Here is a 15,590-nt window from a genome sequence, read left to right on the forward strand (position 1 = left end):
TTGGCCTTTCATTTGAACAAATTTAAATTCCTTTTACCTAAGGATACTTTGTGCCAAGTTTGCTGAAATTGGCCCAGTGGTTCTTGAGAAGAAGATGAAAATGTGAAAAGTTTACGACAATAACGACGACAGACAACGGACAAATTTTGATAAGAAAAGCTCACTTGAGCCTTCGGCTCAGGTGAGCTAAAAATAATAGGAATCGCACAATGGCAATGTGTAATAAAGATTCTGTGAAAGTATATATCATCAAATTTCATTCAGTGGTACGAGAGGAGTTGCAGATAAGAGATGGGTATCCCAAAGCGTAATAGACAGACGGACGAAGATACTGATTACTATATACCCTCACGCTTTTCTAGCGGGGGGGGGGGGTTGTGTGTGTGTGTGGGGGGGGGGTTGTTGTAAATATACATGTATGTTGAATTAAACAAAACTTTATTATACACCATAAACAACATCGTCGGAAACCCACGGGTGATCTCGTCTTTAATTACTTATCTGATAATTAAAGACGAGATCACCGGTTGGTTTCCGACGATGCATAAGCAAAAGACATTCGACAGTAAACGTTGAACTAAAACAAATAATTTTGAATAATCATTCGAATTCCGTCCTTTTTAAAAATTTCTGATTAGAACGCCAGAAAACAAGTTGTACGATCCGTGGTCGTGAAGTCTTGCTGCCACATTATTTGCATTCTGTATCCACACTCTATCTCCTTTATTGAGTAAAAGATGTAGAGTCTGTCCAGATTGAGGATGTGTCTTTGAACTTGATAACAATAAAGACATTTTTATCCCATTTCTAACAATCTTCAAATGCACAGAATTCATTGGATGACTCAGAAGGGTGCCGGATATAGTGTAGAGACCGTTATATGGGGCCGTGAATATCCCTGTAGTGGGGTTATACGCTCCGCCCCAGTTGGTCAACACTTGGTCATACTTGACAATCCCGTGGGCGGTTACTATGATATCCTTGGAAAGCTTTGCAGTAAATGCAACCACTGGCCTTTGGTGTGCTGAAAAAAGTAATACATACAATTGTATATCTTTTGAAAGTGGGGGGTGGGGGTTGAAATTCATAATAATTTTTTTTAAAAAGATGTATCCACACTAAACATCCTATTTGATGCGGGGGGGGGGGGGGCTTCCGTTCACATCCATATTTTATTTATCTACTAGTATATTTTAATAACCATATCATGTTTTAACAGGATTCAACAAAAACTTATCCGATTACAACCAAGTCTTATTCATCCATTTTTTTTAGCTCACTTGAGCCGAAGGCTCAAGTGAGCTTTTCTGATCAAAATTTGTCCGTTGTCTGTCGTTGTTGTTGTCGTCGTAGTCGTTGTCGTTGTAAACTTTTCACATTTTCATCTTCTTCTCAAGAACCACTGGGCCAATTTCAACCAAACTTGGCACAAATTATCCTTGGGTAAAGGGGATTCAAGTTTGTTCAAATAAAGGGTCACGCCTTTTTCCAAGGGGAGATAATCATGAAATTGTTAAAAATTCATGGAATTTTTAAAAAATCTTCTTCTCCAGAACCGCTGGGCATGGAAAGATGAAACTCATGTGGAAGCATCCTCAAGTAGTGTAGATTCAAGTTTGTTCAAATCATGACCCCCGTGGCAAGGGTTGGGCCAAAATGGCCGACCCAAGTTTTACATAGGAATATATAGGAAAAATCTTTAAAAATCTTCTTCTCCAGAACTACTGGGCCAGGAGAGATGAAACTCATGTGGAATCATCCTTAGGTAGTGTAGATTCAAGTTTGTTCAAATCATGACCCACGGGGCAAGGGTGGGGCCAAAATGGCAAACCCAAGTTTTACATAGGAAAATATAGGAAAAATCTTTAAAAATTTTCTTCTCCAGAACCACCAGGGCCAGGAGAGATGAAACTCATGTGGAATCATCCTTAGGTAGTGTAGATTCAAGTTTGTTCATATCATGACCCACGGGGCAAGGGTGGGGCCAAAATGGCCAACCCAGGTTTTACATAGGAATATATAGGAAAAATCTTTAAAAATCTTTTTCTCCAGAACCACAGGGCCAGGAAAGATGAAACTCATGTGGAATCATCCTTATGTAGTGTAGATTCAAGTTTGTTCAAATCATGACCCCAGGGGCAAGGATGGGGCCAAAATGGCCGACCCAAGTTTTACATAGGAATATATAAGAAAAATCTTTAAAAATCTTCTACTCCAGAACCACTGGGCCAGGAAAGATGAAACTCATGTGGAATCATCCTCAGGTAGTGTAGATTCAAGTTTGTTCAAATCATGACCCCCGCGGCAAGGATGGGGCCAAAATGGCCGACGCAAATACATCGGAATATATAGGAAAAATCTTTAAAAATCTTCTTCTCCAGAACTACTGGGCCAGGAAAGATGAAACTCATGTGGAATCATCCTTAGGTAGTGTAGATTCAAGTTTGTTCAAATCATGACCCCCCGGAGCAAGGATGGGGCCAAAATGGCCGACCCAAGTTTTACATAGGAATATATAGGAAAAATCTTTAAAAATCTTCTTCTCAAGAACCACAAGGACAGGTAAGATGAAACTCATGTGGAATTATTCTCAGGTAGTGTTGAATCAAGTTTGTTCAAATCATGACCCCTTGGGCGAGAGTGGGGCCAAAAATAATCGACCCAAGTTTTACATAGGAATATATAGGAAAAATCTTTAAAAATCTTCTACTCCAGAACCACAGGGCCAGGAAAAATTAAACTCATGTGGAATCATCCTCAGGTAGTGTAGATTCAAGTTTGTTCGAATCATGACCCCAGGGGCTAGGATGGATCCAAAATGGCCGACCGAAGTTTTACATAGGAATATATAGGAAATATCTTTAAAAATCCTTCTCAATTACCACTGGGCCAAGAAAGATGAAATTCATGTGGAATCATCCTCAGATAGTGTAGATTCAAGTTTTTTCAAATCATGACCCCCTGCCCTTGGGATATGGTGGGGCCAAAATGGCCGACCCAAGTTTTACATAGGGAAATATTGGGAAACCTTTTAAAATCTTCTTTTCAAGTACTTCAAAGCTATGATTAGTGATACCCGGGGTATTTATATGGAATCATCCTCAGGTAGTGTAGATTCTAGTTTGTTCAAATGATGAACGCCTGGAAAGGGGGAGGGGATAAAATTCAAGCCTGATGTACTTCAACTAAAAGTAGGGATGGGATTCTTAAGCAAGATGCATGGAGTTTTAAAAAACAAAATTGTTTGCCCTCTCCCTGTCTCCCGACTGACTGCCTAAAAATTACCCGCCTCAAAACTTTGTTAACCTTCATAAAACGATAATTTTCAAAATTTCTTTTTTTACGTCATTACGCCTTTTTCCTTCCTACGAAAGCCCATTCAGCTCATTTTGGTAGGTAAAAAAAAATAAATTTTTCGCGTTACAACGCGAAACTTTCACGAATATACGCGTATCTTTCGCGTTATAACGCGAAACTTTCGCGTTATTTCGCGAAATAATATGCATATATAACAATGTTACTCAGTAACCTTGATCTTGATTGACAGATTAGAACAAGAAAACAGACCGGGCCTGGGGGCCATTAAACTTAGACGAGCTCACTTTTGATCTAAGTCTCACTTTTTCTAAAGGAATATATAGTGGAAAAGTGAGATTGAGATCAAAAGTGAGCTCGTTTAAGTTTAATGGCCCCCAGGCTATAACTCTCAGCAACTTATTTATAAAATATAATTTCTTCAGAAGATGTACTGGAGAAATGATGCGAGAATAGAATAGATTAGTCATCAGAATACTTTCTTCTATTTTTAAACCTTACCAATTGATAAAATGATTTTCTTTGACATGTTTTTCAAATTTTAAATTCAAGAAATTCTTTAGACTGATTATTTTTTAAGAAAAATCTCCACTTGAAACTTTTTTCAGGCTGTTTTTAAATCAGTAACACCTTCTACATGCACAACTGTACCACTAGTAAATTAAGCAATCAATCATTTTGGACTAAAATTTCTACCCAATAGAAACATAACTTAAAAGTTAATGAACAGTGTATCACTTCATGAGCATGACGGGCCATATGATGCTATTTAAATAACACTTATAATTGTATGTTGTTAATTACAAATTTATCCGGAGGGGTTATAGAGAAATTCGTGGACTAGGGCCAAAAATTAAAACTCTTAAGATATATAGTAGAGCAGTTTGTACACTGTGAACTAATTGTCAATATTTTTTCGATATCGTATTTCTATAGTGAATCTAACGGAGACAAATGAAAATCTACTATCCAATTTTAACAATTCTGTGATCTTGTTCTTTATAAAGAATTTTATTTTGTTTTTATTCTTGCCTCTCATTGGTTGATTTCCAAAAAGGAACGCATAACATTTTGTATAATCTGGTTTGATATGGGGACACACCCCCTTGACAACCAGCTGAATCATCTGTATCCATCAATCCCCTCATTTCCAGTCCTTGGGATTCATGGAAAATTCCAGATTTAATGATTGTACCTTTAATTTCAAACAGTTGCTCGATCTTACCTCATGTAAACAAGCATCATGGCTGCTAGATCTATGTATCAGTTTTTACCTCCCCTCGCTTCCCATCACTTCTGTTACTATGGTTGTATTATTGCGCGGTAAATTTGAACTCATAAAAACAACACAATTTTACATCCCCAGTTGTTTAATTATTTTAAAATTAAATTATAAGGAATGACTCTAATTCTTGGCCAAATTATCGAGTATAATATGGTTTGGGTCAGTTACGCATTTTTATAATCCGCTTCGCGGATTATAAAGCGTAAACTGACCCAAACCATATTATACTCGATAATTTTGCCAAGAATTAGAGTCATTCCTTAAATAAAATTATTTCAAATTTTCTAGAGAGTGCATAAATAAAGACACCGGAAAGGGTGATTTTCCCCGAAATTCATTATCTTTATATTTATAATAATAGGGATTGAAGTTTAACTTTTGGAAAACTCGCATAATCTTTGAATTCTTTGAACAGCTCTGACAAAGACCATCCATGACGGTAATGATGGATTCAATAGGAAGAAAACTTAAACTTGTAGCCTGAAATAGTCCAAGTTTAAAATAGCTTTTATTTGCTTATCATTGTCATAAAAAATGATCACAAAATCAAAAGAAAGTTGAGACTTAAGCAAATGGCTTGCTTAAACTGCAAAAGTTTCGCGTTATATCGCAAAAGTTTCGCGTTATAACGCGAAAGTTACGCGTTTATTCACGTAAGATTCGCGTTATAACGCGAAAGTTACGCGTTTATTCGCGAAAGTTTTGCGTTATAACGCGAAAGGTACGCGTTATTTTGCGAAAGTTTCCCATTATAACGCGAAAGTTACTCGTTTATTCGCGAAAGTTTTGCGTTATAACGCCAAAATTTTTTTTTTATTTCTTAACCTACGAAAAGATGGCTTCAATAAAAAAATACCCCTGTGTTGCTGGAAACATCGTTGGTAATTCAAAATCAATGTTTCAGTATTTAACATTTCCGAAATCTAATTCTAAACAAGAGGCCCATGGGCCACATCGCTCACCTGAGCACTAAAGGTAGGAAAAGTAGAAAATGGCTTTTTATTGTAAAGTTTAAATCCAAAAGTAGTCCCATGACCAATCATGGATTTGCTTTTTTTTAGAAAATGATTGTTAAGAATTTTCCTATGTATATCTTTAGAAACTTTGCTCGGCCATTTTGGCACCGCCCTACCCCTGGGGGTCATGATTTGAACAAATTTGAATATACACTACTTGAACATGCTTCCATATATAAATATGATGAATTATGGCTTTGTCATTCTTGAGAAGAAGATTTTTAAAGAATTTTCCTATATATTTCTATGTAAAACTTTGGTCGGCCATTTTGGCCCCGCCCTACCCCCGGGGGTCATGATTTGAACAAACTTCAATCTACACTACCTGAGCATGCTTCCATATAAATATGATGAATTATGACTTTGTCATTCTTGAGAAGAAGATTTTTAAAGAATTTTCCTATATATTTCTATGTAAAACTTTGGTCGGCCATTTTGGCCCCGCCCTACCCCCGGGGGTCATGATTTGAACAAACTTTAATCTACACTACCTGAGCATGCTTCCATATAAATATGATGAATTATGACTTTGTCATTGTTGAGAAGAAGATTTTTAAAGACTTTTCTTATATATTTCTATGTAAAACTTTGGTCGGCCATTTTGGCCCCGTCCTTTTCCCTGGGGGTCATGATTTGAACAAACTTGAAACTACACTCCTGAGCATGCTTCTATATATATATATGATGAATTATGGCTTTGTCATTCTTGAGAAGAAGATTTTTAAAGAATTTTCCTATACATTTCTATGTAAAAGTTTGGTCGGCCATTTTGGCTACGACCTACCCCTCGGGGGTCATGATTTGAACAAATTTAAATCTAGACTACCTGAGTATGCTTCCATATAAATATGATGAATTATGGCTTTGTCATTCTTGAGAAGAATTAAGATTTTTAAAGAATTTTCCTATATATTTCTAGGTATAACTTTGATCATCCATTTTGGCCCCGCCCTACCCCCGGGGGTCATGATTTGAACAAACTTGAATCAACACTACTTGAGCATGATTCCATATAAATAAGATGAATTATGGCTTTGTTATTCTTGAGAATAAGATTTTTAAAAAAATTTCCTATATATTTCTATGTAAAACTTTGGTCGGCCATTTTGCCCCCCTCCCCCTACCCCCGGGGGGTCATTATTTGAACAAACTTGAATCTACACTACCTGAGCATGCTTCCATATAAATATGATGAATTATGACTTTGTTATTCTTGAGAAGAAGATTTTTTAAGACTTTTCTTATATATTTCTATGTTAAACTTTGGTCGGCCATTTTGGCCCCTTCCTTCCCCCGGGGGGTAATGATTTGAACAAACTTGAAACTACACTCCTGAGCATGCTTTCATATATATATATATGATGAATTATGGCTTTGTCATTCTTGAAAAGAAGATTTTTAAAGAATTTTCCTATACATTTCTATGTAAAAGTTTGGTCGGCCATTTTGGCTACGACCTACCCCCTGGGGGTCAAGATTTGAACAAATTAGAATCTAGACTACCTGAGTATGCTTCCATATAAATATGATGAATTATGGCTTTGTCATTCTTGAGAAGAATTAAGATTTTTAAAGAATTTTTCTATATATTTCTAGGTATAACTTTGATCATCCATTTTGGCCCCGCCCTACCCCCGGGGGTCATGATTTGAACAAACTTGAATCAACACTACTTGAGCATGATTCCATATAAATAAGATGAATTATGGCTTTGTTATTCTTGAGAAGAAGATTTTTTTAAAAAAATTCCTATATATTTCTAGGTAAAACTTTGGTCGGCCATTTTGCCCCCCCCCTACCCCCGGGGGGTCATTATTTGAACAAACTTGAATCTACACTACTTGAGCATGCTTCCATATAAATATGATGAATTATGACTTTGTTATTCTTAAGAAGAAGATTTTTAAAGACTTTTCTTATATATTTCTATGTAAAACTTTGGTCGGCCATTTTGGCCCCTTCCTTCCCCCGGGGGGTAATGATTTGAACAAACTTGAATCTACACTACCTGAGCATGCTTTCATATATATATATGATGAATTATGGCTTTGTCATTCTTGAAAAGAAGATTTTTAAAGAATTCTCCTATACATTTCTATGTAAAAGTTTGGTCGGCCATTTTGGCTACGACCTACCCCCCGGGGGTCATGATTTGAACAAATTAGAATCTAGACTACCTGAGTATGCTTCCATATAAATATGATGAATTATGGCTTTGTCATTCTTGAGGAGAATTAAGATTTTTAAAGAATTTTTCTATATATTTCTAGGTATAACTTTGATCATCCATTTTGGCCCCGCCCTACCCCCGGGGGTCATGATTTGAACAAACTTGAATCAACACTACTTGAGCATGATTCCATATAAATAAGATTAATTATGGCTTTGTTATTCTTGAGAAGAAGATTTTTTTTTTAAAAATTCCTATATATTTCTAGGTAAAACTTTGGTCGGCCATTTTGCCCCCCCCTACCCCCGGGGGTCATGATTTGAACAAACTTTAATCTACACTACCTGAGCATGCTTCCATATTAATATGATGCATTATGACTTTGTCATTCTGCAGAGGAATACTTTTAAAGAATTTTCCTATATATTTCTATGTAAAACTTTGGTCGGCCATTTTGGCCCCACCCTACCCCCGGGGGTCATGATTTGAACAAACTTGAATCAACGCTACTTGAACATGCTTCCATATAAATATGATGAATTATGGCTTTGTAATTCTTGAGAAGAAGAACTTTAAAGAATGTTTCTATATATTTCTATGTAAAACTTTAATAGGCTATTGTGGTCCCGCTCTACCCCGGGGGTAATGATATGAACAAACTTTAATCTACACTACCTGAGCATGCTTCCAAATAAATATGATGAATTATGGCTTTGTCATTCTTAAGAAGAAGATTTTTAAAGAATTTTCCTATATATTTCTATGTAAAACTTTGGTCGGCCATTTTGGCCCCGCCCTACCCCCGGGGGTCATGATTTGAACAAACTTTAATCTACACTCCTGAGCATGCTTTCATATATATATATATGATGAATTATGGCTTTGTCATTCTTGAAAAGAAGATTTTTAAAGAATTCTCCTATACATTTCTATGTAAAAGTTTGGTCGGCCATTTTGGCTACGACCTACCCCCCGGGGGTCATGATTTGAACAAATTAGAATCTAGACTACCTGAGTATGCTTCCATATAAATATGATGAATTATGGCTTTGTCATTCTTGAGAAGAATTAATAAGATTTTTAAAGAATTTTTCTATATATTTCTAGGTTTAACTTTGATCATCCATTTTGGCCCCGCCCTACCCCCGGGGGTCATGATTTGAACAAACTTGAATCAACACTACTTGAGCATGATTCCATATAAATAAGATTAATTATGGCTTTGTTATTCTTGAGAAGAAGATTTTTTTAAAAAAATTCCTATATATTTCTATGTAAAACTTTGGTCGGCCATTTTGCCCCCCCTACCCCCGGGGGGTCATGATTGAACAAACTTTAATCTACACTACCTGAGCATGCTTCCATATTAATATGATGCATTATGACTTTGTCATTCTGCAGAGGAATACTTTTAAAGAATTTTCCTATATATTTCTATGTAAAACTTTGATCGGCCATTTTGGCCCCGCCGTACCCCCAGGGGGTCATGATTTGAACAAACTTGAATCAACGCTACTTGAACATGCTTCCATATAAATATGATGAATTATGGCTTTGTCATTTTTGACAAGAAGATTTTTAAAGAATTTTTCTATATATTTCTATGTAAAACTTTGGTCGGCCATTTTGGCCCCGCCCTACCCCCGGGGGTCATGATTTGAACAAACTTTAATCTACACTACCTGAGCATGCTTCCAAATAAATATGATGAATTATGGCTTTGTCATTCTTAAGAAGAAGATTTTTAAAGAATTTTCCTATATATTTCTATGTAAAACTTTGGTCGGCCATTTTGGCCCCGCCCTACCCCCGGGGGTCATGATTTGAACAAACTTTAATCTACACTACCTGAGCATGCTTTCATATAAATATGATGAATTATGACTTTGTCATTCTTAAGAAGAAGATTTTTAAAGAATTTTCCTATATATTTCTTTGTAAAACTTTGGTCGGCCATTTTGGCCCCGCCCTACCCCCGGGGGTCATGATTTGAACAAAATGTGAATCTACACTACCTGAGCATGCTTCCATATAAATTTGATGAATTATGGCTTTGTTATTCTTGAGAAGAAGATTTTTAAAGAATTCTCCTATATATTTCTATATAAAATTTGGTCGGTCATTTTGGCCCGGCCCTACCCCCGGGGGTCATGATTTGAACAAACTTTAATCTACACTACCTGAGAATGTTTCCCTATAAGTTTCATCTTTCCTGGTACAGTGGTTCTTGAGAAGAAGATTTTTAAATTATGCCACCAAATTTCAAAAATTCCCAATTATCTCCCCTTGAATGAGGGCGTGGCCCTTCATTTGAACAAACTTGAATTTCCTTCACCCAAGGATACTTTGTGGAAAGTTTGGTTGAAATTGGCCCAGCGGTTCTTGAGAAGAAGTCGAAAATGTGAAAAGTTTACAGACAGACGGACAGACAGACGGACGCCGGACAAAATGTGATCAGAAAAGCTCACTTGAGCTTTCAGCTCAGGTGAGCAAAAAATATAATCTTTCGTTTGTCAGGATGTACTTGTACACAGGGAAGGTGAAAAGGAATTTTGGGCAATACCTTCTGACTTCTGATTGCCAAATAATTTTAAATGAATCTTGCAAATTGTCTTTTCTGTTTATGCACGATCACACTGTAGCAAAATACTCACTTGAAAAGCAAGCTGAACCTTCGGAGATGACCAAAATCAGGAAAAGTGCAACGTAGTTGGTGGACATTTTGTTTTCTAAATTTAAAAAAAAAATGAACGCTATGTTATCCAAGATAAAATGTTGTTTATAGATATATTTTAATGAAACTTCTGTGAATTATTTTGAAAATGTTGTTCTCAATACATACCACTTTTTCACTTATTGATATTAGTGCAACAAAAAATATTGAAAATGTTCGCTTTCTGTGGACAATCCTCGTACTTTATTTTTTTTTAGAACTTTGTTACTAATAACTTTTACAAATGTATTTCAGTTTTAAATAAACTATAGTATATAAGTGATATTAATTAATTTTAAAATCATATCTTACTGTTAGAATTAAAATACATTGTATATAATACTCACAAAATTTCTCACTTTCCAACAGAACTCCTAGATTTTGAGATACATGTACGTGCATAAATACTTTCTCTTGCTAATATACGAGTATGGTTTGTATGTATATATATATACAAGTATTAATTTTTCTACAGGTGTGTACTTCTGTCGTGTGTATCATTTTTCGTTTTAAGCATCATCATACGATTTTGATAAGTGTCAAGTTCCGCATATTGTGTAGTTCATTCTAATTTTTTTATGCCCCCGTTAACGAAGTTTCGGGGGTATATAGTTTTTGTCGTGTCCGTCTGTCTGTCTAGCTGTTTGTCTGCAAAAACTTTAACCTTGTCCAAAACTTTTGATTTAGTGGAGCTGTGACTTTCAAATTTCACCTGTGTTCGTTGTGACAAGACCTTTCTTTAGGTACCACCAAATTTATTTCTGCTTTTTTCCTAGCCAAAGTGCTCAGGTGAGCAATATGGCCCATGAGCCTCTTGTATATGCTATTCAGCTCTGTTGAATTTAGGTGTATCAGCCATCGACGAGATACAGAATGATGCGACCTAGCTAGGTGTTGTAAATTTGGAATTTCCTCCTTCATTCATCCAAAAGAAGGAAGACCATGGAAGAGGATGAAATCCTGACACTAAGGGCAGAAAGAGAAAATGTATTCAGGAAAGCAAGAAGTTTAAAGAAGAAGCTGAGTTTTATCGAGTCAAAACCATGTACTTAAAAATAAAAATAAGAGAATTGCATGCTGGAAAAGATTCTGAAATGTAATCAGGGACGTAGCCAGGGTACATTTGATGTGGACGCCTGAATAGACGGGGGTTTTGGGGGCCGCCTTAAGGCCTTAGTAGGTCCAGGGCGAAGCCTTGGTGGGGGTCCCGGGGGCGAAGCTGGTGAATTTTCGACGATTTCGATGTGCATACTTGACCCTTCTGGCACTTTTCTTTCACTTTTCAGTTTGTTACACAGCCGCGTTTGAGGTCTGTTCTTAATTCCTTGTACAAAATGCGGACAGTCACTAAAAAAATGAGAAAGGATATGTCGAATAGCGTTGTTTGATGAACCCACTTAAACAATTTTAGACTTTTTTTGCTCGAGACAAAATACGTATCATGGTTAACATACGGCAGTTGGTTAGAGTGATTGACTGGTTTATACAGATTGCATACTAGGACTTGACTGATAATCACTCAGGCTTACATTGATATTAAAAAATGTTCATATATAAAGCTGAATTATGAATTTTTGAAGTTTCAAATGAATCTGATGTTAGGTTCATTTCTTTTGTGTGTGTGTGTGTGGGGGGGGGGGGGGGGGGGGGGGTTCGTTACAGAAGTTTAGCATTACGACTGGAAGTTAATTTCTAGAAATAGAAATTGAAAGAGTTGGCATTAAAATATAGTTTGTTATTGTTTGTTTTACGGAAATTTTCAATATAGTGTTTGTTTTAAGGGAGCCGACATATTGTTTATTTTAAGGGAGCCGACTGGGGTTCTAAGAATGTAATTACACTTGGAGAAAACTCACCAATATTCGATAGTAAACCAAAATCCGGGAAAATATATCATATTTTAGTGAGGTGTATAATATCGTATTTTCCCCTAAAACTAATTATTTTAATTTTCATTTATTTTTTACCGTTAATTCAAACTTGTTTTTCAGTATCTTTTTAAATTCAAAATTATTTACCAATATTTTGAAAAATGATGAGTACGTTTAAATTTTACACCTCTCTCTCTCCTCTTCTCTCTTTCCTTCTTTTCTTTCTTTCTTGTTTTTGTTCATATAGTTTTCTTTTTTTTTTGAAAATGATGTGGACGTATGTGCGTACAAACGTACGTTTTCATTTAAAAAAAAATAGTCTTGTTTCCTGCTACCCGACCTACCCTATTTGTTTTTTGCACCTAATCCTAATTTTTTTTTTAGATTTAAAAGAATAAATCAGAATATAATCATTCTGACACTGTAACTGGTTTTGTTAACACAAAACAAGCATTTCATGAAATTCTGTTTTAAATATGGACTTTTACAAAATACATGCTATTAACTACTTGAGTTGTTCATTAAAAGACATGAAATTTAATTTTAAAAGACAAAATTGACATGTGACATGTTTAATTAGATCTTGTATTAGTTCATATCATAGAAAATGAATAATATGTCAAATTATGAGGTGAAGAAAATTTGATATGGTATAGAAAGATGATAGATCAATTTTTTTTTATCTCACAATAAAATTAGAAATATGAAGTATATACGAAATTATATTTACTCTCATGCCTATCTTGCCAAAATTTCATATACACAATACAAGTATTTTAATGTTGTCTATCAAAATATTCGCATTGAACAATTTTCAGCTTTCATTTATAATTCTTTGCACACTCTAAAAAAAGTTTTACTTGTTGTTTTTAAAATAAGATATTAGATTGAGAAAAACTAGTAATTATTAGTAATCCATTTAGTCAGAATAGCAAGTAAATGACTATCATGGTTAGTAATTGTAAACATAATTAGTAATAAGGATGAATTCATTTACTTATAAAATGTTTTACTAAATATCAATAGAGTTACTTAAATTATAGGAATTGTATTACTTTAAGTTAGTAAATGAACTACTCATTTTTGTTAAATTATTATTACTTAATTCAGAGATAATATGCTTTCTTTTTACTAAATTTTATGAATTATTACTAAGTAAATGTAATTCTGAAATTAATTAAAATCTAGAATATTATTACTTAAAAGAATACTAAGTAAATGAAATACTTATCATATTTACTAAAATCGACATTATTTACTAGAAACACTGCAAGGTACCCACCCTCTGACATGTGAGTACTACTACTCACAGATTTCTTTATCAGAGTTCCCTAATTGGGCCCTCTGAATGGTGAAATAGAAGAAATCTACTTATGATGGAAACAATTATACTTTCCATTTCTTTTGCCAATTTCTTTGTAACTGTTTTATTATATATAACAATAAAACATTTGATTCCAACTTCGAAAGCCTAAAAATTGAATAAGTTGTATTTTTTTAAGGACCATTTTAAAAATGGTTAAACATTTCAAGTACTTAATATCGCACTTTTATTAGTGTGACTTTTTTTTCACATGAAGGTATATTTAGATGAAAGATATCTCCTCCTCACAGACAATTAGTGATAAGACTACCATATTTAAGTAATTACTGATCTGAATTCTCCTTGATTTAGTAAATAAATTTTTGTTTTAAGTAAATCAATTAAATACAATTCAAACATGCAAGATGTGTTTGTGAAACACCTATGCCACTGTATGGCAACATAGCAAAGGTTAAACTTTTCTTAAATGCAAATTTAATTATTGGGATTTCTTGATATCTCCAAGGTCAAAAGGTCAAGGTTATTGGTATCTAATGAAAGGTCTTGCTACAAAAAAATACATATGTGAAATATGGAAACACTTGCCTCAACCCTTCAGAAGTTATGGTCAAGGTTACCAATTTTGAAATGTAGGTCAAACTCCAAGGTCAAGGACAAAGGGACAGAGTTGGTGGTACCCAAAGAAAGGTCTTGTCACAAGGATGAACTATGTTAAGTATGAATGCACTAACCCTAATCCTTTTAAAGTTACAGTCAAGGTTTGCTTTTTAAAAGTGGGTCAAACTCCAAGGTCAAGGTCAAAGTTCTTGGTATCCTATAAATGGTCTTCTTAAAATGATTACATATATGTAAGTATGAAAGCACATTTCCTTACCGTTAAAAAGTAATGGCCAAGGTTAAAGTTTTTTCCCAAGGATGGAAATCTCCAGGGTCAAGGTCAAAATTTCATAGTTGTTGGTATTCAATGAAAGTTCTTTCAACAAAAAATATACATGTGAAGTATAAATGTCCTGGTATTTACTGTTTAAAAGATTTGGATAAAGAATAAGTTTGAATTTTTTGTGTATAAGGTCTTGTCACAAGGAATACACGTACGAAATATGAAAGTTATAGCTCCACTAAATCAAAAGTTATGGGCAAGGTTAAAGTTTCTGCGGATAAACAGAGAATCAGAGAGACAGCTAGACAGACAGACGGAAACGACAAAAACTATATACATGTACCCCCGAAACTTCGTTTACGGGGGCATTAAAATATTAATTATATAGTAAATAGTGGTAAAATGTAAGTATTAAAGACCAAGTAAAGTTATTACTTATATACACAAATTTAAGTAAATATAAATTACTAAGTAAAACTTTTTAGTGTGTAAGTAAAACAATTTTTTAAAATACAAAAATCAAGTAAAACATTTGAATCTAGTAATTGACATATATTTCAGTAATTGATTTTAAATTTTAAGTAAATGCTTAGTAATTATCTATTACTTATCTTTGTATTTTCAAGTAAAAATTGACTACTAAGTAAAACTTTTTTAAGAGTGCATGAATAATATGCAAGTTATATATGGTCATGTTTTGCAGGTCAAGGTCATTTACATATGACACTTATCCCTTTTTTTATTTGTCCACCTGAACCTTAATAATTTGAAATGATTTAATACCCAATACATGTAGGTCATTTCAAGGTTTATTTATTGTACATTTAATTCTAAATGCAAGTGAACAAATACCTGACTTTAAATTTTTATTGCTGCTGAGTGATAATTTAATTAATGGTACAATTTGCCAAGAATTACTGGATACATGTGTATTTCTAATAAATCTATGTCAATCATGGCCTTTAATCAAATTTCAGATATTAATTAATGCAGCATATTTTAAATCTGACATCTGG

The 15,590-nt window shown here is 34.4% G+C and overlaps 1 protein-coding gene across 1 annotated transcript; it reads right to left on the reverse strand.

Annotated features, from left to right (window-relative positions):
* Positions 1–620: 620 nt before the first annotated feature.
* LOC134269742 (EMILIN-1-like) lies at positions 621–10,516 on the reverse strand. The gene is made up of 2 exons (XM_062751946.1): positions 10,441–10,516; positions 621–1,024 (listed from the first exon to the last, which is right to left on the reverse strand). The coding sequence occupies exons 1-2, from the start codon at positions 10,505–10,507 to the stop codon at positions 621–623; spliced, it is 471 nt and encodes a 156-aa protein (XP_062607930.1). The 5' UTR covers positions 10,508–10,516.
* Positions 10,517–15,590: the final 5,074 nt, after the last annotated feature.

This window comes from Saccostrea cucullata, unplaced genomic scaffold, assembly GCF_032062105.1.
Source record: "Saccostrea cucullata isolate Sc308-1 unplaced genomic scaffold, CSIRO_AGI_Scuc_v1 ctg382, whole genome shotgun sequence".
In the NCBI taxonomy this organism is placed as follows: domain Eukaryota; kingdom Metazoa; phylum Mollusca; class Bivalvia; order Ostreida; family Ostreidae; genus Saccostrea; species Saccostrea cuccullata.